This window comes from Carassius gibelio, chromosome B5, assembly GCF_023724105.1.
Source record: "Carassius gibelio isolate Cgi1373 ecotype wild population from Czech Republic chromosome B5, carGib1.2-hapl.c, whole genome shotgun sequence".
Classification (NCBI taxonomy): domain Eukaryota; kingdom Metazoa; phylum Chordata; class Actinopteri; order Cypriniformes; family Cyprinidae; genus Carassius; species Carassius gibelio.
The window spans coordinates 32,186,624-32,214,500 of NC_068400.1; the positions used below are offsets into that span (position 1 = coordinate 32,186,624).

At 36.7% G+C, this 27,877-nt stretch overlaps 1 protein-coding gene and 1 long non-coding RNA gene across 2 annotated transcripts in view; one reads left to right on the forward strand and one right to left on the reverse strand.

The window, feature by feature from the left end:
* Nucleotides 1-2,500: 2,500 nt before the first annotated feature.
* LOC127957857 (ephrin-B1-like) overlaps nucleotides 2,501-27,877 on the reverse strand; it is a 38,440-nt gene continuing 13,063 nt past the window's right edge. Inside the window, 4 exon segments of the mRNA XM_052556567.1 lie at nucleotides 2,501-6,413; nucleotides 7,988-8,131; nucleotides 8,497-8,589; nucleotides 23,052-23,329. Coding sequence (XP_052412527.1) covers nucleotides 6,028-6,413; nucleotides 7,988-8,131; nucleotides 8,497-8,589; nucleotides 23,052-23,329 — 901 coding nt within the window. The 3' untranslated portion in view covers nucleotides 2,501-6,027.
* On the forward strand, nucleotides 9,794-27,269 carry LOC127957858 (uncharacterized). The gene is made up of 3 exons (XR_008153871.1): nucleotides 9,794-10,064; nucleotides 23,159-23,220; nucleotides 26,731-27,269. It is a non-coding gene; the product is annotated as an uncharacterized LOC127957858 (long non-coding RNA).

Consider the following 27,877-nt stretch of genomic DNA (forward strand, 5'->3'; position numbering starts at 1 on the left):
AAGACTTGTTTCTACAGAGCTCATTAAAAAATAATTAACAATTAAACCAAGTAAAATAGAGGAAGAGAATGGAATAACTGTATAATCCTTCAACCTCCATCTCTGTCTGTCTCTCACTCTCCAGGCATCAATCTCTGCTTCTCTGCTTTGCAAGGAAGCAGACGTTATAGTTCAATATTTATGTTACTCCCTGACTGCGGCTCTCTGAACTCTTACAGCGCCACATATGAAGCCTTCTCCCGTGTCATGAGAGTACACAAACACCCAGAGAGACCAATGGCTGACAAAACACAACTCTGTATGTGTGAGTCCGTTCACTTGTGAGGGTTGAAACTATAATTTGGAGAGAAAAAAAAATGTCTTGAGACCATAGATAAATAAGGGCAAAGTTGTCAAATGGAATTATATTCTTAATCTATATATACCGTATATTATATTGATTAAATATTCAGTAAAAACAAAACAAGACTGCAATTTAAAATAACTGCTTTCTATTATAATATATTTTCAAATAAATGATTCTTGTTCATTTTCAGCAGCCATTACTCTAGTGTCACACGATCCTTCAGAAATCATTATAATATGCTGATATGGGTCTCAAAAAACATTGCTTAGCTAAAAACATTTGCAAACCTTAATATTTTTGTGAAAAGCATTTCTTTGAAACCGGAATCTAGTCAATTTTGATCAACAGAATGAATCCTTGCTAAACAAAAAAAAAAAAAAAAAAAAAAAAACTTACTGATCACAATCTTTTGAACAGTCATTTGTGTTATTGTAAGAATGTATATATAGATTCTTAGAGTTTATATAATATCATATATAAATTATAAATACATAATGCATTACAATATGGCCTGTTTATTACACATTCACATTTTGTTGTTAGGCCACCTTATTTACATTTAACTTTTTCAAATGCAACTGAAGTAATCTCTTTTTTTAAAAAGCTGTTTTGTGCATTTTGAAATGTGAAGTTGTGAGGACATGGGAAGTTTGCGTGCCTGGAAACAGGAGGACACCATTTCTTAGGATAATAATCAAGTGTGAATCTGATGGCAGCTGCAGGGAGCAGTTCAGTGTTCGAGTCTGATTGGATTACTGACGGGCTTGATTGTTCTCTTCCATCTAGCGCTGCATCATCAAACAGATGATAAAATAAAATCAATCTTTCACAGAATTGCATACATCTTCCCTGCCCTTTCTTTCTCTGTCTTCAAGTCTTTGTGCTGATGTCTAACTTCACCCGTTGAACTCTGTAGATTCTCTGTAGGATCTCTCTCTCCCTCCCTCTGCGGGTTGTAATAGTAGCAAATAGGAGCTTGCAAAGCCCACGGCATTTACCCAGAATCCACTAGGGGTGAGTGGGCAGTAAATCTAATATCAGTCTTGTGCAGATTGATCACCTGTCACATGACTTGCCTGATACTCTCTAAGTCTCTCCTTGTGTCTCTGTCTCGCACACACTAAACTTGAGTTATATATGAGTGAATATAGTAAATTGTATATCATTCCTACATATAATTATATCTCTGTTGATGAACTACTTTGTCATGATCATCATTACATCTGTAAGAACTTCTTAACCCCACCCAATGGTCAAAATAGCTGTATGGAGCATTTTATGTCATGGTTTATAAGGCTTATTGGAAATACATGTGTCTAACTATATTTTTTGCAGAACTCCAAGAACTGTAGTTTCTAGCTTTTCATGAAAATTATGATTACGGGGTGGATCATAGATTAATAAAGATTTATTTTTACTACAATATTATGTTATGACCTCAAAAAGTTTTTACCATAGTATATTATTTGTAAACAAATACGTTTTGTTGCCTGCATCACATATTCCCACAATACGTATGGCTTTTCTTGTGTAGTAAACTTGCTCTGTAGCTCACCTGATACAGCAATGCATTTGTGATATACAGTGCGTTTGAACAGCAAAAGACTTGTAGAAGTCACTTCAGAAAATGTTTTTATCTATGTTTGCTTTTGTTAACACTATTAGATGGTTCAGACAAAAAATGAAATTGCATTATAAATCAGAAATATGGTTACAATTATTATTTTATATATAATGCTATCCCAGATCAAAACAGCAGACAACAGACATTTTCCACAAATGCCGACAGACATGAGACAGGATGCTTTCCGTACTCCAGCCACTGACTGACTATAGACTCACTGAAATTTTAATGCGCTGAAGTCAAACAAGAGTGTTTGTGTGCGAGTCTTGAGAGGCCGGGGACAGATACCCAGAGGCACTATGAAATATTTGTGACACAGAGAGCGTCACTCGCTGAGACAGCTTGTTGTGTTTGAAATAGCAGCACAGTTTGTGTTTGTGTGTATTCAAGACAGAAGAACTGACATATAGCATGAGTCCACTGGACAGAAAGCGACTGTTGCAAACACACATGAACACTCAAATTTCATTCCTTCTGTCTTATTGTGTCTTTCACACAGACAAGCAGTCAGAAACACATGAGACGAGCGGTTTCCATAGGAAAAAACTTTATTTATCCTTTTAAAACGCTTTCTGAGGGCTGATTCTTGGCTTTAGTGTCATATACCGGGGAACTCTGAGGACACTGTGTGAATTCTACCAAAAACAAAAAAATGCCAACTGCCAACACATACATCAAAACTTTAATCAATAATACTGAAATCTGCAACAAAATCTTAGTAAAAGAAAATTATAACAATAATAATGTAGTTCACTGAATAATAGTAATAAAAAAAAATCAGCAACAGCAGGAGGAAACATTGTGCAGCACAAGCTTTTTTTGTGAACATTTTTTGTGGGAGTCGCGGTTGGCCTAAGGCCTCAGCACTGCACCGACCTGCTCTATGAACAAGTATATTTCGTGCAAGAGTGGATGAACTGTGTGTGATGGGATGGATCTAGGCCAGAGAAAAGGTTTTCTCATTATTTGTCTCTCTCATAATATTGTGATAATCCTTATAGGGTCAAAAGTCACCACCAATCTGTCTCTTTGCTTGAGGGGAGTGTGTGTACGAGTGTGTGTGTGTGTGTGTATCTGTTTGCATGATTGCTTAGGTTTTAAGTAAGTTCTCCTCAAATACATTATAATATGTATTTTAGAAATGTTATTAATAGATCAGTAAGATGCACACAATACCACAGGTGTCTGACCGCATCAAGTCTAATCTGAAAAACAAGATGGCTGTCTGTTCTTTTTCACCTTATTGTTATGGTACAGACAAACGTCAAAGGAAGCGTATGCCTTACAGCTGTTAAGAGTGCCGCGAACCAAATGTGTAAGCGAAGCTGCAAAAAGCCTGCAGCAAAACAGTCAGAGACAGTCAGTCTCTGAAAAAGATCCCACTACTACAGCAGTGCTGATCCATAAAACTACACAAACTATTCACAGCTTTTGCTGATAAACATGTAGAGAAAAAGCCACTGTTAATGGTAAAATTGGAGTTAACATTAGTTAATGCACTGCAAAATAAAGTATGTATTTTTCCAGTAAAATATCAGAATATTTAGGACTGTGTATTTATTTAGGAATTATTCTCACTAAAATCTCTTAGATTTCTCTGAAACTACGATTACATATATGTATTGTAATTTTGCGTTCAGATCGATCTTTTTTAAGAGATGCTTAGATATTTGTACTGGAAAACAAGACAAAGTTACTGTGCTTGAAAATCATTTTTTGGCAGTGTGATACCGCGACTGATCCACTTTAATAAGCTGACTGGAAGGGTCAGTGCACCCATGTGCATTTCTATGGGTAAAAAAACAAAGCCATGAATTTAAAAAAAAGTGCTCTTCTAAGGTCAATCCTAAATACCTGAACTGCCTTAAACAGCTCAGACAAAACACACATAAATAATTAGTTTAGTTGCACAAGCTGTTGCTGGTTTAGTTTTGTTAAAGTAGTTTGCTGGTGCTTGCCCTGTGTCTGATGGTGTTTATGTATATATGTATATTGTGTGCTAGAAGTATGACCAGTGGGTCAGTCACTAAGAGTGAGTGTTTGTGTGTGTGTTTGTGTGTGTATTTAGGCATTTCTTGAGTAATAACTCTCTCTCTCCTCTTTTCCTCCTTTATGAACTATGTCATCGAATATTTGACCTGGTTCCATCGCAGCATTTATAAAAATGAAACAAAGCAAAAATACCACCATCCCCTTGTGAAACAGGGAGGATAAAGTGTGTGTCAGCGTGTGTGTATGTGAAGGGACTTGTATGTCTTTTTGCTGCTTTAGGCTGACCTTTTAAAACCCGTTGTACAGGGACCTCTGAGTCTCCTTAATCAAAAACCAACCGTAACGGGGGAAAAAAAAGTCAAATAAAAAGAGAAAACCATGAGACCGGCAACATTTTACTTACAAAATGTCTTTTTCCAAAAAAAAATACTATTTACAAAAGCTTTTGCATTTTCAAAAATCCTAATTATATTTTTTAATTAACAGGGTCTCTAATAAAATGTAACTTTATATCAATATTTTTTCCCAACATACATTATTTACATACTCTCGGGCCTTAGAAACTAAATTAAGAAGAAACGACAACAAAAAAAAACAACAACAGCAATAAACCCTAATCAAAATATCATTTTAAAAATCTATTTTACGAGAAAGCTACAGAGAAATATTGGGCTTTCTTCTGATTGGCTGCGCTGGAGGCCAGATGCAAATGCTGCTAATTTTAAATTAGCATAGGCGTAACACCTGCCACCACTGTTTGCTGTTTCTCATTTCACGTGCAGTCCATATAAAAATAGATATAGCACGAGATTTTCCAGGACGATGAGCTTGTTTTGATTCTCTGATTTGTGGATGGATTGGTTGTTTGTATGCAAACAGGGATAATGTTTGTGCATATTTGAGAGGAGGGATAGGTGAAGGCATAATTTCACATGTTCTGTATGTCGATGGATTTTTGGCTTCCGCATGGGACTCTACATACACATGATCATACTGTTAAGAGTCCATGTCTACATCCAAACGGACCACAAAAAAAGACATGTTAGTGGACTAAATTATGCAAAGCAACGCATTAGCATGTCTGTGACTGAAAAGAGGTCATAGGCTCATGGTGTAGAGGCAAATCCCTAAAGATGCTTTTGACCTACAAACCTTTGGGAGATAGAATAAGAAAAAAAATATTATGACAAGATACAAATATTATTCAGCACTTCACGCATCACTGACAACAGACAGCAAATAACTGCTTGTGTTCGGCTGAGAGGAGAGAGAAATTCAACCTAAAGAGTTCTCAAATGAACAAAAAGCAGACCAGGAGTTCAGGAAGGTCTGACACTGGTGTATACATGTTAAATTCCCTATTTCACTCACTCGCTTTTCCACCGAGAAGCTGTTTTGTTACTGACCCGTGTACACCGAAGTGTGTTTGAGTGTGTGTTTTTGTTCTATTGCCTCTACAGCATAGAGTAAAATGAATGGGTGTCTGGAGAGACGTAAGGGAATGAGAGGACATATTGAGTGTGTGAGGAAGCGAGCGGCATTCATGACAGTTTAAGACATTATCTTTGAACGAGACACTGAGAAAGCTGCAAGATTCGAGTTGATACGGATGAAAACAAAACACTGTGATGGACTGAGAGGTGAAAAAACAGACAACAAAACTAAGTGAATAGTTGCAACGGTACAAAAAAAAAAAAAAAACACAAATGAGAGCTTCCTGCTTTCTGATGTCACTCTAGCGTCCCTCTGTGATTGGTTGTCGGCTGTTCTTCAGCAGTGAAGTCCGTGCCTGAGTGCCACACAATTTGGGGAGGTTTTCTGCCGTTTCACACACATCGAGAGCGACCGGCACACACACGTACACACAGTGTAGTGTTCGGAAAACGGACGGAGGGAAGGAAATCTGAGAGGAATATCATCCGCATAGTCTTTTTCAATCCTCTTTTCCACTCCTTCCACTCTCTATCCTCTTGCACACGGAGCAAACGGGGTTAGGTAATGAAAAAAAGATTCAGGATACCTTACAAAAACGAGTTCTTATTGCGGTTGCTTCCCTCGCGTTCTCTCAGACTTTGTAGTAGATGTTGGCGGGGCTCTGGGGAGGCATTTCCTGCACTATGTAGACGGGGTGCCCATAGTCTCCGCTGACTTTTTCATAGTGTGGACAGTAGTTATTCTCTGTTGTCCGCAGGGGGATGATGATGTCACTCGGTTCAGAGCCGGCCTGGGCGGCTCCTTTGGGTGTGGCCAGAGTGCTGAGTGACAGGGCTGTCCCGCCCCTGGGCTGTGAGTGCTTGCGGGTTCTCTTGCGAAGCTTGAGGAGCAAGACGATGAGGAGGATGATGATGAGGAGGAAGATGACACAGCCAGCGCCGATGGCAGCGAAGAGGGCCGGTTTGGAGCCGAAAATTCCCTCCACTGACCCGGGGCTGTTACCCTGGTTTCTTGTGTCTGAAAGGGAAAAGAAGAACGACATTATGAGTGACGCACACCCGTTGTTAACTATCAGTAAGAATGATGTCAGCAACACACTCTTTATCAGTGTTTAGAGTCGCTCTCTGTTGTCTGAGGCAAAGATAACCAAGGATGGCTGTAGAAACAAACTTCTGCGTTTGTTAGCATTGGCACGGAGTTACTTTAAAGTAAATAAAACCGTTGCTGTATTTATTGTTGCCTTGCCAGCTGAAACAGCTACCGATGACTATGCATTACGTATACTCATTTTTCCTTGACAATAAAATCCATGTTGTCAAGTATATTTATCGGCAGTACGAAGATAAACAACACACACCCAGACTGGAATAATCCTTTCAAATGGTAGTCCAGCAATGAACAATACAGTTGTTGTGGTGACTGTGTATTTCAATGGCATACAGAAAATTTAAGCAGCACAGCATTTGTAGTTTAATAGTAGTCATGATGGTCAACTAATCATCAAATAGTTGATTAGTGAGGTTTACTATCTAAACTACTATTTTCAGCAGCCTTTTCTCCAATCTTTGGTGTCTCAGAAATCATGCTGATATACTGAATTGGTTCTCAAGAAACCGTGAATGTTGCAAAGAGTTGCTCTGCTTAATATTTTTGTGAAAACAATTTTAAGAGAAAAATGTCTGACCCCAAACTTTGGAACAGTAGTGTAGTTTGTATTTCAACATTTCACTTTTGATGCATGTATTTCAATGGTAGTGCTTCACTTTCACAGCTTGCATGTTATATCAATCTAAAAAAGAGTTTGTTTAGCTTTAAACCAGCGCCGTACACATTTTTGTGTTGTTTTCCATCATGAGTATGGTTTTTATAACACTCTGTATTGAATTAAAATAAAGTCCTAATAAACAGAAGTAGCAACAGATATTCAACATACAGTACATCCAAGTAAAAACTTTTTTTTCAAAAAAGAAAAAATACTAAGTGAGGGTTCTATCCAACTCTTGATTGGATGACTGCAAGCTTGAGGTCGACTGTATGAAAGTGGCGGGGCATAAGAGGACTAAATAACTGAAGAATGTCCAAATGGAATCATGTGATCCTGAACTGAGCTTAATTATACCAATTAGTTGACGAGTCATTCATATAACAAGCCAACTAACCCGGTTTTGAGAAGATACAAAAGCAGTTAATGTCAGAGTGTAATGCGTCCTCTCATAGCAGAAGAATCTGACCTCAAGAATCTGTGCGGTGTGATCACTGCAGCACGAGTCGCTCTGTTCTTTCCTAATGATTCTGTCTCTCTGTTTCTCTCTCTCCTAATGAAGTTTAGACCTCCCGTAGGTTAATGGCTGCTGGGACGTGATAAAGACATGCTATATTAACTCCTGTCTCTCTTTTGCACACACGCAGCTGCCTGAGGGAGGCAGTAGCTCTGCATTGCTGCATTTCATATTAGTGATTTTTACTGTGGCAGATCTTGACTGCTGAACTCCGATCGGTTTGTCCTCATAATATCTAATGTCATTTATAGGAAAACACCATCATTATCCCAAACCAGCTGGTGTAAACACAGATGATTTGTGTTTCCTCACCGCTGCCGGGCATTATAGATCCATTTCTATCTGGGTCTTTGCCTCGTTCTGTCTTGCGGGAAGGGCTGGTTGTGGGGTCCTTGATCTCGTTGTCCCGGTCCTGGTCTGGGAGGTCTGTTAAATCTGGATCGGGTGCGTTTGGATCTGGAACATACAATCACATACATAACTAATTAGAAACAAAACAGTCACGGAAATTTATTTCAGTACAGCTTGTGTTTGAATGTATTCGTTTCGATTTTGGTGTCAGGATCCTCTTATGTCTAACTTCCTGTTTCTGCTTATGAGTCAGAGTACAAAATCTAAGGGCAGAAAAAGTGTATTCTGTGTGTATAAATATGATGTGTGGGCTGTATGAAGTCATGCTAACTTGGATAATGTTTAACTAAAATCTAATTGGTGGTTAATGAGTCAGCTGACTTCATCATCCACCAAATGGGGCTTAAATGACTTTACCTTTGGACATGCTGAAGATAAAAAAGGTATGTGTGTGTGTGTGTGTAACTCACCTTGGCCCACTTTCATGATGATCTTCATGGATCTCATGCTACAAACCCCACCTTCTCTGTTTTCCAACCCTTCCCGTGTTCCATTAGAAGTTGCTGGAGAAAGAGAGAGAGAGAGAGGGGGGCTTGGTGATTGTCTTGGCGAATTAGGTTTAGATTTATAGGACTTTTGATTGGAATTCTTGCTGCAAACCAAAGCAGGAAAAGGAAACCCTAATTTAACTCTATAAATCAGATGCAAAACACAAGCACATGCATACACACGTATACACACAGTCTCTGGCTAAGGAAATGCTCATTCAGCCCTTAAATCAGACATTGCAACCTAATATTACCTTAGAAACATCCAAAAACAAACTAACGTTTGTGTGTGTGTCTCAGAATATGGACAAGATGAAAAAAGCTCCAGTGTATTCTCCTGTTACTAGTCCCTATGATAGTAATCTGATCCCATGGGAACGCACAAACACACGCCGCCACGCAGTAAGAAAAGCCATGTGTATGAATTTACTTGCGTAGGCCTCGAAGCCCCAGTGTTTCCTACAGAATGATCCCTGTGAGTTTGAGAGATCGGAGACACAAACAGACCTAAAAATATGCCAGAATGTACCATGTTGCATCTCTGCTGTGTCCGAGAAAGACATAAGTGTGAAAAAATTAGCTTGCTTTGAAGAGGTGACACACATATATATATGTATACAAAACTCATAAAAACACACACAACCTCTATGTAGTTAAATAAACCGATATTGTCACAGCGGGTGATCCACCTTCATCCAATTTAACTCCCAATTACACTCGCACAAGTTCACACACAAACACACACACACATTACTAGTTTCCATTAGTTTGTGCTCATTAAGAGGTGTGATTGAGAAGTGTCGAGAGTGCATATATGTGTAAGCACTAATGAGGATGAACTATAGAACAGGTAAGATAAGAAAATATGCTTCTTCTTGCAACTGACTCCCTAACTTTTAAAGGAATGGTTCAACCAAAAAAATGGAAAATTCTGTCATTAACTACTCAGCCTCATGTCGTTCCAAACCAGTAAGACTTTTATTCATCTTTGGAACACAAATTAAGATATTTCTGATGAAATCCAAGAGCTTTATGGCATGTCATAGATAGACAGCAATGCAACTGAAATGTTTTATGGCCCAGATATGATCGTTAAAATTGCCCATGTGACATCAGCGGTTCAACTGTTATGTTTTAATGAAGCTACAAGAATAGCTTAAATTTCTTCTCATCTGGATGAGTCTTCACCGCATGCACAAAGTCTTGTTTACAAGCAGAGGAATGCACAAGCATGCATCGCAGTACTCTCATGAATGGCGGCAGACACTGACACGGAAAAAACACTGACACGGGCTTCAGGACATTATGGTTTAACCACTGATGTCACGTGGACTATTTTAACGATGTCCTTACTATCTTTCTGGGCCATATAATGTTTCAATTGTGTTGCAGTCTATGCAGGGTCAGGAAGCTCTCTGATTTCATCAAAAATAACTTAATTTGTGTTCCGAAGATGAACCAAGGTCTTACGAGTTTGGAACGACATGAGGGTGAGTAATTAATGACAGAATTTTCATTTTTGGATGAACTATCCCTCTAATCATTGTTTAGTAATGTCTGATTTGAAATTAATCATTACCTATTAATTAAAGATTTTTCATAACAGTTTTGTAGATGTTGGAACTATTATAAGCACAATGTTTGACAATTTTTTTTTATATATAGGCAGGACTACTCTTAAGAAACAGTGTGACATTTATATGAAGAAATCACAATAATGATAACTTCAATGAAAGCTTCAATATGACAGATTCTGTAATTTGGCAGCTAAAAAAGTCATTTTGCTCTGAAATATTTCAAGATTCCCCAAAAATATATTTATTTATTTATTTATTTGCCTGGAGCCCAGCAAAAATTCAACACTGGCTTTCCCTTTCATTTCAATATTACCATCACTTGAAGAGGAAGGTCTTGGCTTTCTTCTAATTATCACTGCTTTGACCAGTATCGGAAACTTTATAGCAGCAATATGGATGTGTGCTCAGAAAGAGACTCCAGTGAGGGAGAAAGGCCAGGGGAGGGCACCGTGCTTGTGAATGGCCCTTTGTGGGCGTGTATGGGGGAGGGGTGATGTGTGTGGTTGCTAGGAGCTGCTATGATGTCATGCAGATTGAGATGTATGGCAGTAGGCAGAGTGCCAGCCTCCTTACGGTAGCACCATGCCAACCTGTCACCGTTCCAACCACGGAATAGCATCACACGGTGCTGCTGTCCACACGCACACACACACACACACACACCCCATCCTGACTCCAGGCTAAAACACAACACACATTCCAGACAGGCAGGGTAATCCCACCCTGTGTACTGTTCTGTCACTACATCATTTCGGTCTTCATAATTAATAATTTGCTGCATGGATGTTATTGGACTATTAATTTCTAGTCAGACTCATGTCAAACTGAATTCCAAGAAGAGTAAAATCATTACAGAGAACAAAGCAGTTATATTTTTTAAAGAATATAGCGTAAACATGCAAATACACAAATCTCCAAGGACCACGCAGGGAGATTAACATGATTTAGATTTAAAAACAAGGTGTAAACACACATTAGAAAAAAAAAAACCGCGAAGGGGCTAGGGATTTACCATCTGCCTCTATGTGTGTGTGTGTGTGTGTGTGTGTGTGTGTGTGTGTGTGTGTGTGTGTGTGTGTGTGTGTGTGTGTGTGTGTGAGAATAAGAGAGAGACAAAGAATGAAATATTCAGTCTTGTCACAATAAATATAATGTTGCCCCAGTTAGCATCTCTTATTGACTGACATATAGTGTGTACTTTGTGTATGTGTGTGTGTGTGTGTGTGTATCAGCATTTGTTTGTAGCTGTACTCTCATTCTTTTGCCATCTCATGCCGACCTCATATTTTAGCAAACACACTCACACACATATCTAAACTTGTACATGAATACAAACACAATCCCTGAAGCAGACAAAAAGCAAAACACAGTAATATTACAGTATTTTTGGGGCAGTATTTTCACAAATAATGATAGATAAATTAAATACTCTGATTAAATGGCCATTTCAAGCGAATTTTAGTGTGAACAATGCAATGACAACACATAAAATAAATTAGTTGAAAGCCATTACAAATTTTATTATTTTATGTAATGGCCTTTTACATGGATCCTGACAACTAGTACCAAGTATCAATCATTCTAATAATAAATAACAATTGCAATAACTAATAACACTTTGTTAGCACTTTTCATAGCTCAAATGCTAAACTGATTCAAAGGAATTACAATTAAAATAGAAATATATATTAATTAAACATTAAAAGTTATATTAAATGGTAATTTAAGTCATTGCATGGAATTTTGCAATGACAATAATGATACTACCATTACTAATTATAAAAATAATAATATTTGGAAAAATATAGTTATACTGTGATCATTCCTTTTTTCCACATATTAAAGGTTCTAACATCAAGGACCGAATAATTATTTGGTTTCGAGGCAAGCGTTGAATATTCAGCTGCACGGTTCAGGTTTTGTGCCATATTTTCAAGTATAATCTTGCAGCTGTTAAATCAACATGACAGGCCCTGATTGAGCTGAGGTTCTCCCATCACGTCTCACAGAATGAAAGAATCCAAACCTCAATGAACGCGCATCAAATGTTCACAACCACAGCTGAGTCAGACTTTCGAAACGAATATTTTTGACAACTGTAACATTTACGTTTCAGTAGGCAGGGCCCAGAGCTGTTTCCCTCGAGTCTCTGACTGATGAGTAACTGAAACAAAGAGCGGAAGAAAAAGACGCTTCGCTGAGCAAGTTAGCCACAGTAGCCAACAGCACCCCTCTGAGCCTTCAGGGAAAAGACAACTGTAGTCACAGAAAGATCTGAAAAACAGCTTTTTGGGAGATGAATGAATGTAGCCGCTATGGGTTTTCAGTCTTTCGGTGGGTGAGCATGTGTGTTTGTCTGTGAGATTTGGGTCAGTGTTCATTCTAATGCAGTCGACATAACACAGAGAGCTAGTGACAGGTCACTCACACACACACACATATGTACACAACTCATCAGATCAGACACAGCTAGATTAGATCTTCTTTTGCTTCCAGAAGCTCATCCAATCAGATCGCTGCACTGGTCCAGCAGTCGCATAACACCCGACCTTTAAATCCGCAGGAAAAGCAGCTCAATGGGAGTGCGTGTGTGTTGTGGAAGAAAATTAAAATGCAATAACCTTCCAGCCTCACCGACTCCCCTGTAATTCTACATCCAAGTACAGACGGAACTTAACCTGAATGGCAAAAATGAGATTTTGTCTTCTCGGCCAACAGGTTCAGAGCAAGTATGTTTGTCATAACGTGGGTGTGTGTGTTTCAGGGGTGATGGTTTGTTATCTTCAACAAAGCTTATATTGTTCCAGTAGAAAATCCTTTAAAATGAAGCAACACTCATGAGGTCTGAGGAAGAGAGGAATGAAACAAGAGAAGGATCGGCCTGCTGTTCTCTCTCTCTCTCTCTCTCTCTCTCTACATGGATCGCTGGACTGATGGAATTCAACACTTCTATCATGTAAACGCTCACTCCTTTCTTGCAGTTTGATTGTGTTATTTCCCTTTCTTCATGTTTGTTTTTGTTTGTTTGTTTGTTTGATTCCTTCTTTTTGTTACTTTCTTCCTTTTTTCTTTTATTTGCATCTCTTGGTTTTCTTCTTTCTTGTTTCTTTGATTTTAAAGCCTTTCTCTCATTCTTTCAGTGTTTTTTCTTTTTTTTCTATCTATCTATCTATCTATCTATCTAGTCCATTCTTCCTTTTATTTTACTTCCTTTACTTTCTTCACTTTTCTCTTTCCTTCACTTTTCTTTCTTTTGTTCCATTCTTCGTTTTATTTTATTTACTTTCTTCACTTTTCTCTTTCCTTCACTTTTCTTTCTTTTGTTCCATTCTTCGTTTTATTTTATTTACTTTCTTCACTTTTCTCTTTCCTTCACTTTTCTTTCTTTTGTTCCATTCTTCGTTTTATTTTATTTTCTTTCCTCCTTTACTTTCTTCACTTTTCTTTCTTTCTTCATTTCACTTTTTTTTCTTTCTTTCATATTCTCTCTTTCTTTACTTCTCTTTTATGGCTATATTTCTTTCCTCTTCATTTTCTCTCTTTCTTTCTTCCTAGCTTGAGTTTCCTTCCATCCTTCCTGCTTCTTTCTTTTTCTTTCTTTCTTTCTTTCTTTCTTGGTTCATTGTTCTTTTCTTAACGTTTCTTTGTTTCCTCCTTTCCTCTCTCTTTCTTTACTTCGGTCTTTCTTTAGTAAACACTACCACCCATTCTCTCAAATTAGCTGTAAGTGAAGAAAATGACCAGCACATTCTGTTACTGATCGTAGATGGCTATCGGTGTTCTCACAAATTAGACCATTTTAAAACAACACCACAGACCATTATGCCTATTATATTTGGACCATATTAAAAGCATTTCTAGGTAAAGCGTTTTGTGATTAATGAAGCAGAGGGGAAAGCACTGTGTGTGTGTGTTCTGAACAGCAGTACTCCAGATCTCCCAGAATTCAACACACTGTAAAAAAAAAAATTTTTGAAACATTTTGGAAACTGACAATTAAATATTGACCCAACAAATTATTTCAAATAATTATCCCCAAACAAAAAGATGCATTGGGGTAATTTTAGCTTTTGGTCCAAAGGTAAAATTAAAAATATATATTCTCTGAACATATTAAATTGTGTTCAGCCAATTAATCAAGTAAAAGTGAAATATCTGTGTTTGCTGAACAAGCCTTGCGGAGAAAAAAACGCACCTGAGAGAAACCGTTGGTAATGGTATAGTGGATTCAAATATATCTACGCGGGAGAGATGAGGAGAGGAGTCGATGCTGAAGTACGACGACAGAAGTTCAGACATCATTTCAAAACAGATTTTTCTTCATTTAAGTTATGGTGAGTACTGAAATATGAATTTATTAAGTCTTGTTTACGTCAAACCGAGTGCAGGTCTCAATGTTTCAGCATAAAACCGTAAAACATGGGCATTAATGTTACACTACCGCGGCCATTACACTAACATTGGGTAAGGTTAAACGCATTAACGACTCTCCGAATGTTTTACTTGAGGACATAGTATATTGTAATGTCTGAAAAATGACAGACAAGGGAAGCTCTATTTCCGAAGTTTTAATCAGAACGAAGACAGTCTGTGAGATGAGAACACTGTCCCGGCCCTCCGATCTAACTTATGCTCCGAACTTACTTTGTTAACCCCATCACTGCCGGTGCAAAACAAACACCAATTTCACAACTATGAAGAGTCTGTGCGCTACAATATTTTCCTTAGCCTACATAACATTGTATTTTGCAAAATAACATTGAATTCACGCCTTGGTTTCATGACAGCCTTTAATAAACTAATTTAGTCCAATACTAATATCTCATTTACTATTTATTGAACTAAATAATTTTATCAAACTATATTGTGATTATGATAAATGTATGAGACACTAGCTATTAGTTATATGTTTCTGTTATAACTTTTTTTTTTTCTCTCTCAATGTAGCCAAACATCCTAGGTCTGACTCAACGGAACGACTAACGTTACGACTTTCACAGTGAGTATTTAAAAGTTTTTATTGCATATTTGTTCATACCATATTCGTGTCAAATACCCTTAGCTCTTGTGATATTTAAATTGTGTTAAATTGCTTTATTGAGAGCCGCCAATGAGACGCTTCTAAAATTTGTGACACTGTAATTCAGGCTACATAATTTACAAAGTGGTTGGCCAATTTGTCTTACACCCGTTTGACACATACTCCGTCTGCAGTGCTTATGTTCGTGTTGCAGTACATGTATGGCAAGCTATAAAGCTCAGAATTAGTAATGTTAATTAAATCACTATTTATTAATAGCAATCTGTTAATTAATAATTAAATACTGTTGGGTTTCTCACACAAACCGATCATTTCGTGTCAGACATCAATGTGTCAGTGACAGTATTTATATCACATTTTACCTCAAATCAGCCGTCCCCACACCACCACTTCTGGTAATGAGGTCAAATTACACGATATGGCATAGAGATACGCACGAAAGATCACTTGCGCCGCTTGCATCCCATTGAGATACGCCATATTGTGTACATGACTTTGGAACAGAGTAGAGTTATAAATTATATTCAAATTAAATGCATATGTGGTGAAATTACTAGATTTATTAGAAATGAGATATATTTTAAATTAAAACTTACAACAGGCTTGACAAAAACAGCCGATTCTCATCTTTTCTTTTGTTTTAAAATCTTTTTTACAAGAAATCCTCCAAGAAAGGATGAGTGTTAACCATTATGTCACTTTTTTTTACCAAAATGCCAGGTATAGTGTCGTTTTCCTTGCTTTATCCAAGGAAAAAAGCCATGTGTTGACTTTGAAACAGAGTAGACTTTAAATTATGTGCATCTGTGGTGAAATTACTAGATTTTCATGTCAATACATGTTTATTTTAATGCGAACAATGTGCTGTCACTTTAATTTAGTGGGTCCAGCACAGCAAAAAATAGACTTAAACCGGAAATGCCGAACTGCTGCAGACATACCGCACCTGGAACACACTGTGAAAGCTCTAACCGGTTAACATACTCACTGCAAATGGAGTATGTGTGAAATGGGCATTAGTCTGGGAACCCCTCCCTCAGAAAATCTCTACAAACTTGAACAAATTTTATTGTACATCTAATTAATTTTTTCTAAAGATTTCTAACTCTTTTTTTATATATATATATATATATATATCTGGGTCTTTTGCCCTTTCAGCAGTGTGGACTTGACTATCACCAGCATGCTGGTCACTCAGTCCACAGTTGGCTATATTTTCCAGTTGCTGTACAGACTTTATGACAACTTTTCCCCATTTAGCTCTATCTTTAGAAAGCCTTTTTTTTTTTTTTTTTGCAAAAGTATCATCTTTCAGCTTTTTCATTTATTTATTTTGCAGGTTTAGAAGAAGTCCATGCAGTGCTGCTTCTGCAAGTTTTCATCACCTCACCAAGACCTAATTTTCAACTTGCAATTGGTCAGTTAATGCAACTTCCTTTCCATGTTTACACCTAGAATGTGTTTGCATTTTCAAGACAATTGGAGCTTTAAAAACACATTTGTGGAGGGTACATCCAAAGACTGGCAACAAGGGGAATACCACATTTTCTTGTGATTTTAGGGAAATCTGCTCTCAATCAACATTTCTTTACCATTTAAGAGGACATCTTAAAAACCACGAGAGGGTTCATTGTCCATTTTTAAATTATAATTTTGTAGCAACAGTTACTGTACATTCACAGCTCATAAGAACAGGAAAATACAAATCCCATGGATTAAATGAATTAAAAATTAAATGGATTAAATTCTGGACATCAGTTTGTCCTGAGAACAGGTGCAATGATGCGAGTCCATCTTCTTCCTTAGGATGTGCATAAATAAAATATTTTATATTGTTAGTGCAGTTTCATAAATGAAGTACCTAAATACCAAAATGTCAGTGAAATTTCTCTAAACACTGATAATACATGTTTTTTAAATAATTGTGTAAAAAATAAAGTGGTTTTGTTAATGTAAGATCTAAGGTCTAATGAGTTTTGTGCATCTTGAAATCCTGAATTGAAATGCTTGATTTTTATCTACTAAGGTCTACTGTGCAGAAATGTTCAATGTATTTACCATTTAAGGTATTTTCACAATACTGTTGTAGATTTGATCAAATGTATTAAATAAAATGTGGCAGTATGGATTGAGTGTTTAATGTATATATTTTTTTTCTTTTGGGGCAACGGGGAATAAACAATACAGTGAAGTTGCTTTTCTAATATAAATTTACCAAAATATATTTTTAGTTTAGGTAAAACTAAAAAGGAATGCTACTACAATTTAAAATGTATAATTGGGCCAATAACATGGGTTGGTAACCTAATTTCGTTTCAATTGTTTTAACAAATTATTTCTAATTTAGCCAATGTTAACAGACTATTGCTACAATTGATAAAATTACATTTACAGAATTTCACTTGGGCCAATTGAAAATTTTAGATGTGACCAGTCACTAGAAAATTTTGAGTTGGGAAGATTATAAATTTTTTACAGTGTTTCATTTAGATCCTAGCTTTTGAAGACCTGCTTGCCCTTGCCATATTTTAACCTATGAGTGTTAGAGAGAGAACAGAGAATGTAATTAAAGGTCAATTAGTCTCTGTTCTGAAGTCTCTCTAACACACACACAGACAAACACTCATTACGTGCATTAGCTCCATGGGTAGTGTGACCCATCATGCATCACTGACCTTCATCGTCTACTGGGACAGCCGCATGGGCATCACTACAGCAACAGTGACCATTACTACAGCAACCAAATCCATACACAAAATCAAACACACTTGCACGCACACACACACACAGCAAAAATCTTGCTCGGTTTGGTGCACCTGGTGCTTAACGTCCCATAAGACAAAGAAAGATGAACTCCCGGTTTTATATTGCTTTCTTTCTCTGTCTCTTTCCTTTTCTCTCTTATTCGCTTGTGCCTCAAAGGGGAGAAAAAGTTGTTTAGCTGACTATGACTTTTTGTGCTAGTACTTTCCAAAGAGGTCAGATATACCACAAACAAAGAACTGAAATATTCAGCCAATGTTTGTCTGCAAAGCACAACAGATTTGCAGTACGTGTTTGTGTCTCGCTCTTGTATATGAAGTATTCAGAATAACTGTTTACAATAAGTGCTTACTGTAATTTAAAAAATGCAGTTTAATATTCAGTTGACCTTTCATTTGCACGTCAACAGTGCCTATTCAGAGCACAGAAACTTGGCCCGCTCAATCACAGTGAGGTAACATAAAGGAAGCAAGATAGATACTATTATTCCAAACACCAGAATAACTAATGATAAGAGCAAAGTGTTGGAAAGTCTGACAAACCCTGTGCTATTCCTGGCTGCGCGTAACACCCGCCACTCTGCATATCCTTCAGATGTCAACATTAGAAACAAGCACCTGAAGTTCTGGATCAAAATTCTACGTAAAAAGACATAGATGTTGTTGTTGTTGTAATTTTTTTGTCATTTTTATTGGACAAAGCAGCAACCTGCTTCCAAATAGGACTCCACATAAGGAAAATATATCTTAACAGAAAGTTTAAAAAGCACTGCAACAATGGAAAGAAATTAATCTAATTTTTTTTTAGATTATATTCATTAAATGTATAACCTAATATCAACAAAATGTTCTTTACAGTATACTTTTGCTTGCAGTAGTGGGTTAAACGTTTCAGAGTGCTGAAGATATCAGGCTGACTGGATATTGGATTGCAATTCAATAGCCATTTGCAATAGGAGCCAAATTCTTCTTACATTACAAAGCGGCTAAAACCAACCGTTTGCTCTTAGTTTTTGTGCATGTTAAAGGGGCAGTTTAAATCAGGCAAATAACACACACAGCTCGATGTGATATTTGACCTCTCTCACCCCAGAGCGACCACAGTGAAATGAAGCCACTCATTTTCATACTTCTGCTGTGGCCTGAGAGACAGTTATGGTGAGAGGTTACACAAAGACCCACTCACACACACACAACACACACTCATCATTCTGGTGCAGCGGTTTGGTCAGAATTACTTCAAAGCTGGACTGTCTGAAATCAGAATCATATGTTGCTGACACAGCCTTAACACAAACACACACACACACACACTCGATACAGTCACACAGAAGAGAAGCTGACCCTAAACAACCCTTAATTTAGCCCTTTTTAACATCCTTAATCCTGAAAACATTGCATAAACTTTCTAGCCTTTCTAGCAGCCGCACACTCCTCTTCATCTGGTCATTACGTGCATTTCATGCAGTAATAATCGCTTAAATCTTGTGACTGCTTGATTTTTTTTTTTATTTTTTTTTTACTTTCCATCCATGGCTTTTTTCTCTTTCCATTATATTTAGCACTCCCTTGACTGTATGACTGTACTGTTTCCATTGTCATGCTTTTCAAATCAACTTCTCAAACACATGCACACACGTCTTTTTTGACAATTTGATATCTTTCAGCAAGATTCGTTTATGGAGCTAACATTTTGATGAATGAGTAAATGGCTGGTGGTTTGGTTTCTAAATCAATAAAAAATCTCAATGTAAATATCACAGTCAAGTCACTAAAATGCTGGAATGCTTTAGAAATTCTTCTAAAGATGATGTCTCGTTTATAAGAGCTCAAATCACTCTCATTCAACAGGTTCTGAATTAAACCCGCGCTCACACAATGACCCAGGATTCATTTCAAACCTGTACTGCTTCATGACTCCACACAAGAGCGACATGATGAGCCCAATGTCTTGCTGGAACACATACTGGAATTAAATCAGGCCATAAAAGACAGTGAATTCTCAGAATCTCTCTTCACAATTAGAAACAGACACAGAATCTGACCAAGCACAGACTTACCGACCCCAGTCCAGACATAAAAAGATACCCAAACAATAAAAACACGCATAGCTTAATGCATGAATGACAGCGATGTCAAAAGGACTGCATATTTTAGTATTTATGCCTAAATGAATTTGATTACAAAAGAACCTATAAAATAAGAAATATTTTCACTTGACGGGTTGTTGTTGTTTTTTTTTATCATCTTTTTATCTTGCTTTCTAAAAGAAGTCTAAACGTCCTGGAAACATGAATACTTCAATAATACAGGTTTGGTAATATTTGTCAATGCCAATGGGGTTGAGGGGAAATTAAATTAATGCAAGATGTATTCTCTGCAAACGAGGATTATAAATGTACATACGTTTTGTTAATTTAATGTTGTTTAAAGGATGGTCAGATATTTCCACTGGAAAACAAGACAAAAATATAGATTCGAAATAATTATTTTAGTGTATAGCGCAATGTTTCTGGAGCACTTGAGCTAAATGTTGCGGCACTGCTCGACGGGAGAAAGTTAACATGTATGGCTTGGAGGCTGAGACAGGGAGACGGGAGAGCAGACCCGGCCTGCTTCAAAGAACTTCTGCAGACAGACTGGAGACGATTTGACAAATAGTTACATGGATAAAGGAAAATCGCGAGGAGGTTTTAGTCACTGGATTGGCCTTTGGAGCCAGTGCACTGAACCTTGGTAGGGACTACATTGTCTACATATTGACTTGCGTATCCTGGGATGTGGGCAACAATAGGAGTTTAGATTTAAACTAGAACTTATATTGATATAAAGATAGAATCAAAGACCAAAAGGGCTGTTTTAGGGCATGATGATATGGTGAGTGTTGAACTCTGCAAAAAAAAAAACAAACAAACAAGGAAACGTTGTCAGCATCACAGAAATCAACCTACTGAGGGTACAGGAAAGGCACAGAGGCTGAGAGAAAGAAACTCGACACCAAGCCAAAAGAGTTAAATATAGTGAGAGGAGAAACAGCAGATTCTTGTGGATGGATAAAAAGCACCTGGAGTGACACTGTAGCAACTGAAAAAGCCTGACAGACACGCTCAAGGCGGGTGGGCAGAGCGACGCGGGATGATTTGTCAGTGTTAGTGAGGTCTGCAGCGGCATGTATCAGCTCAGACACAATCAGAACAAGCTTAATGGTAGCTATTCATTATCGAACCACAAGACAACATTTCATTAACGCCGACAGCTAACAAAAATATCATAAATGTGATAATTAAAACACGCTATAAACTTTAACCACAAGAAATGGCAGGACACACAATCCGGGTTACAGTGTACACAGTAAAATGCTTTTTTACTCGGGGATTTTGAGAGTGTAATTAGTTCAGTATGCTTCCTTGAGATTCTGTGCATTTCAAACAATTTCTAGTTAGTGGTCAGTTTAGCCGTCTGGAAACATCTTGCTTACATTTAACACACACAAGGGGTGGTTTATATTAAAAAGCAGCTATACTGATGCCAAACTACAATCAGTTCAGGGACTCACTGTACGTAAACAATGTAAATGTGACATATTAATAGCGCACACTGTAGAAAGGCTTTTCTGAGAAGCAAACGAATGCGTGTGAAACTGTCACGCTCTAAGGTCTCTCGCTGAGTTATTAACTCACACCGACCAGTGAAAACAAGATGACCAGACAGCGAAAACCACTGAACCCATAACACAAACACATTTCAGCTAAATTATTATAACCAGACTCATCCTGTTTACCAGAGCAAGATAAAGGCAACTGGTTGCTAGGAAGTGTGTGTGTGTGTGTGTGTGTGTGTGTGTGTGTGTGTGTGTGTGTGTGTGTGTGGTGATGGGTCAGTAGAGGTGAAGTGGATTATGGGACATGTCTGGCCATCATGGCCAAAAGACCATAATCTCAGTGAGGCATGGCAACCAATGAGACATGCCTGACTGAAAGTGTCTCTCCCTCCCACCCAACCACCATAGAAAGAGTAAAAAAAAAGTGGTGTAAAGGGGTGGGTACAGTGATCCATAAAGAAAAAAAGGGGACAGAAATTGTGTGTTACATTTACCATGCTGTTCCCTGCTGTTTTTATCTTGTATGCGAAGGGTTTAGCTTGCATTTATGCTGAACGTGTTGGAAATCTTTAATTCTGAATGAATGATTAATCAGCGCTTCAGCACAACTGTTGCATGCTGTTTGTGGCTGGAAAATCCTCTTCACTGAAAACCTCTTTCACAAAAGCTTGACTGTGCCATTTACAGATTTACACAAATATATTACCATTACTATGGAAGCCTCTTCCTGCTTTTATTTGTCGTAACTGTGGCTTTATTTCTCATAATTGCAACTTCATTTCCCACAATTGCGACTTTATTGGTCACACTGTGACTTTGCTTCTTTTTCCTAAATGGTATTTCTCATTTTAAGGCGTTATTTCAATTACACGTTTTATTTTTTACTCTCAGGCAGAAACTGGCTTCAATATATTAAACAAACACATGCTTTCCATTGACTTCTATTGTTTTACTACAACGCTAAAGACATTTTTTATACTTTACCATACCCCAAACCATCGCATAGTCCGTGGTTTAAATTAAACAACAATAAGGACCATTGGCTGATCCATACATTGTGATTTCTGGTTTTACTATTCTTTTGTTCACGGTCAAGAAAAGGGACATTTGGACCCATACGGTAGGTCAAACCTGACCCAAACCAAAATCTAAAATTGGACTTCTCATTAACTTCTATTGTATTTAAAGTAACTTTTTAGATACAATAGATACTACAATAGCTTAACGCTAATTTATGAAATTCTACTTTAGGGATTTTTAGTAGTGAATCAACATTCTCAGAAAGAAATGTGTAAGGCAGCTTGTCAGTGAGGCAGAAGCTTTAAAATGAATTATTTGTACCTTTTTAATCCCAAAAAGTAGTAACTTATGGGTAGATATGATGTCTTTTTAAGGGTACTGCAGTTTCATTACTTTACAGTACTACAACTTTTGTATGCAAGTATGTTATTATGAGTGAAAAATGCGTTCCTAAAAGTAAAACGGAAGTTACTTACAGGTGATGTAATAGTTTGTCAAGCGTTTGAATTCAAGTCCCATGTAGTTTGGACTGAACTCCTGGAACTTGATGGTGAATTTGATGTCTTTATCTGGTTTGTTGCAGGTCACCAGAACATTGGGGTCCAGTATGGTGCTGCAGGACTCGGCCTGCTCTTTCTTCACCAGGTAGAGTTTATAAAACTCATATGGTCTCCCCAGTTCCCCTCTGGGGCAGATAATGTCCAGTTTGTCACCGATTTCTGGGTAGATCACCAAGCCCTTCCCAGACACAAACCTGCAACACAAAGCATACAAAGTTACAATAAATCACAAACACATTTAAACAGTCTTCTGACTCTCAGTAGAATCTCTGCAGACTTCGTGATCATGAGAGGAAAAACTTGGGTTCAAATAGCCCTCCAGACTGCCAAGATCCTCCACAAAATGCTCCAGAGGGACTATTGCCGTTCCATTTTTCCTTTTAATAACATATTTCAAAATGTATAAAACAATTCCAAATATTAAAGAAAGAGCGCAACAGAAGAGCAGAGTCAGAAATGAGCTGGATGGAGATAGAGCTCTATCTGCTGACTATGATTTATTAGACAGGGAAAGTGAAGCATCTGCCTTCATTTATTAGAGTTTCTAATTTATTGTTCATGTGCTGATCAACACTGCTTATACATTCAGGGAATACATGATTCATTCTCAGACTTTAGAATGTGAGTGTGCGAGTGTGTGTGCATGTGTGTGTGTAAGTGGAGATGATTGCAACACAGTCCTTTACACATTTTACTGCTAACCGCACACAAACACACACAGACATGCCCTAAAACTACATGCACAGACAAAAACACTTACACAAAAATCCCCTAAAACTACAAACAACACATGAACAAACACACACACACACACACAAACACACACAGCCTCTAATCAAAAAGCCATGGACACATACTAAATAATGACAAGTAAATATACAAAGCCTTTAAATAAAAAACACACCAGTGGAGTTCAGGAGAACTTGCATTTCCCTGATATATGGTCCTGATCAAACGCAAATTTTGTCTCTGTATAATTTCATTCTGCTGGTTATTTCTGCACTCATGCACACACTCCTCCCTGCAGGCTGTTCGCTGGTTTAACACACATAAGAGCATACGAAAGACGGATTAACAACAAAAACCTTTTACTGGGGCACAGGCTTCTGTCTATTCACAAAACATGTTGTAAGTGTGTTCATGTGCATGCGTCTGTGTCTGAGGTGTGTACAGGATTGTGAAATCCAATTATGACTGAGTGATTACAGCCATTGAGAAGCACAATTATGTTCTCAATGAGAAGAAGGGAAACAATGGAAACAAATAGACTCATATAAACAACAATATAAACACACACACACTGAAGTTATGATAGCTCATAGGTTTTTTTTTTTTTTCACTTAAAAAGAGGAGAGAGGAACTAAAAAAAGTGAATGAAAAACAAACCAAAGCAAACTATAAGTGGCATGTAATTTCAGTACAGCGAGTCAGTGGAGATGCACAATATATCTGTAGCACATCATTTAATGACAAATATTAAAGATTTTTTTAATGTATCAATAAAGGGTTTTATATTACATTTATTTAGTTTTGGACAAGATTTATTAATATAAATTATTAATAATATTATTAATGTCAAATATATATTAATAATATTAATAATAATTAATATTTATTCAACAAAGATGCATTAAGTATATCAACAGTGACAGACATTTAAAGTGTTACACAATTTTTAAATTTCTAATTAATGCTGTTCTTTTGAGCTTTCTATTTCTATATTATATATTCTATTAATCAGAATCCTGAAAAAAAAATGTAATTTTACATTTCAAATTTAATTTTAACATGCCGATTCTGATTTTAAGAGCTATAATTGACAGCATATACAAACAAAAATCTACTTTTCTTCAACGCAAAGTATAAGGTCAGTGATAAAACAACAGCACAAATAAATGTAATAGAATAAATAGAGCTATGAAACTACGTTTTTCAGGTTAAATAAGTTTTTACTCAGGTTAGAAATACTACAGAAATTAAAGTAATTTCTATAAGTGTGCATTTATATCAAATTGTAAAAAATAATACAAATTACAGCTTACCATTAAAGTTATAAAATGTATTCAGTCAAGATCAGAAAGTGTTTTTCTTTGTCTTTTGTTCTTTGATTAACATGACAGACGGCAGCAGGAATATTGGACAATTTTTCCACGGACCCAATATACTGTTACACAACATGCGTTCTCTTTCTCAACTATTTAATGTTCCAAAACTGACTGTGTTTAACTGCATATTCACTAAGATGGGCATTTTGACAATTTTGTATGTATTCATTTAGTTATTTGTGGCTAACAAGCTATCTGAGACTGAGCGCGTCTTGTGCACTCCACTAATATACATCAGCGGTGGTGCGCGTGCTTTTGCGCAGCACAAGCACTATTTAACCGGTGTGAATGAGACGTGTGTGAGAGAGAAGGGGTTGTCAGAGAGAAGAGAGTGAGAATGCGTGGCTGATGTGATGTTATTGCCTGTGCCGCTGCTAACAGAATGGATCGGCTCGAAATTGGAAAGAAGTGATCATGAGAAAAATCTGCCGTTTCCGATCCCTGGTTGACTGATCGGTGCATCTCTAATATCAGGGTTTCCAATACATTGATTTATTTGTAGCGGGCCACCACAATATCAAAACTGACTACCACAAATCGATTTTCCAAAAGGCTTTGACTTCATTGAATAAACATGAGCACTGCACGTTTCAAAATCAAAAACCGGTGCGGGTGTTTGTATATCACTGTATTTCAAAATGTAACCGACTCTATTTAGAAAATTGTCATTTTCATTTCATCTTGATTGTAATGCCTGATAAAGCAGCGTTTGTGAGCTCAGCGCTACTTGACAGCCGTTACCAGAGAAACCTCTATCTCTCCTGCTCTTAAAGCACCTCCTGCTGGCAGAAAATGGATTTTCATATATAAATATACTGTATATGGGGGCAGGGGAGTGCCATCACAAATAGAGTGTAAGGCTGTGGGAAACACTGAATATATATATATATATATATATATATATATATATATATATATATATATATATATATATATATATATATATATATATATAAAGAAAGGTATTATTTTAAATTGTATTAATATTTTATCATATTAATGTTCTTTATTGTATTTGTGGTGAGCATAAACATTAATTTTACCCCATAGTATGTTAAAAATAACAAATGAACAAAAACTAAGATTTTGTATACATTGTTATTATTATTAAACCCAATTTTTGACAAACTGACACCAAAATTGAGCTTGGCAAAATAAATAATGATAATCTGGCACATTAAATTGTGATATTCACTAGCAATGTTTATCATATTATAAGGTGGTAGGCAGCCCAGAGATTAACGTTTAATGTTGTAACACTTCATAAAAGCAGATATCTGAGGCGGTGACACGCAGAACTAGAGAATATCTGTGTGCGCGTGAGAGAATAAGAGATTTGCATGACTGAGGGAGTTTTGCAAGGTTAAACTCTTTGTGTGACATTTGCCTCCTCTGTCTGCGGCCTCTTCTCTGTTCCTGTCTTTTCCTTTCTTTTATTCCTCTGTTTCTAGATTTCTTTTCATCCCTTTCTTTTTTCTCCATCAATGAAGATGTCAAACTCATGCCCTTCCTCTGACGGCCAGCTATGACTGAACAAATCAGAAGCAGAAAGAGAAAGCAAGCGAGGAGGAGGAGGAATCTGACCTTCTAAACTCTGAACAAAAGACTTCATCACTTCCTGTCAAATCAGCAGCTGCTGCAGATTCAGAATTTCAGAAGCAGGAGCTGAGAGGGATTGTTTGTGAATGTGTGTGTGTTGGAAGCTCAAAGAGGTTCCACAACAGGCAGTGCACTCCCTAAAACACACACCGCTGATTCTGAGAAGATCTCACCCACAAACTTAGAATCATTTAGGTAGCCCTTCCTTGTTCCTACAGGAAGTTAAGGAGTTTATGTGCCTGTGTGTGATCAGATCAGGCCAAACTATTTCTTTATTAACGCTTGTTTACTTTGTGGTAACAACATGAAACTTGCTTTCAATTAAAATATTAATACTGTCAAATATATTAATCGTGATTAATCATATCCCAAAGTCTGTGTTTACATGATATATGTTTGCCCGGTGTATTGATATATAAATACACACACATACATGTACATATTTAAGAAATATTTACATGTGTGTGCGTGTATGTGAGAATATAATATACACACACACACACACATACATACATACATACATACATACATATTATATATATATATATATATATATATATATATATATATATATATACATACACACACACATATGTGTTTATATTAATATATACCACACACAGCTATTATGTAAACAAACATATTTTGGATGCTATTAATAGTGATTAATCGACAGCACTAAAGTTAAAAGGTAAAATATATCTTACTTCTATACATGAATTAATCTGTATATATATATATATATATATATATATATATATATATATATATATATATATATATATATATATATATATATATATATATATATATATATATATATTAAATATATAACAATTATGAAATGTAATATTCATTTTTAGTATTATCAATGAAAGTTACGTGTCTAATTTTTGTGTAATTAACCTAAATATTATATTAAAAATGAATATTTAAGTCTGAATAACAAAATTCTAGAAAGAAAGCGATAATAAACAAATGGCATTTCCTGCTTAAAATTGAATTAAATCAGTAGCACATTAGAGAGTGGGGGAGATG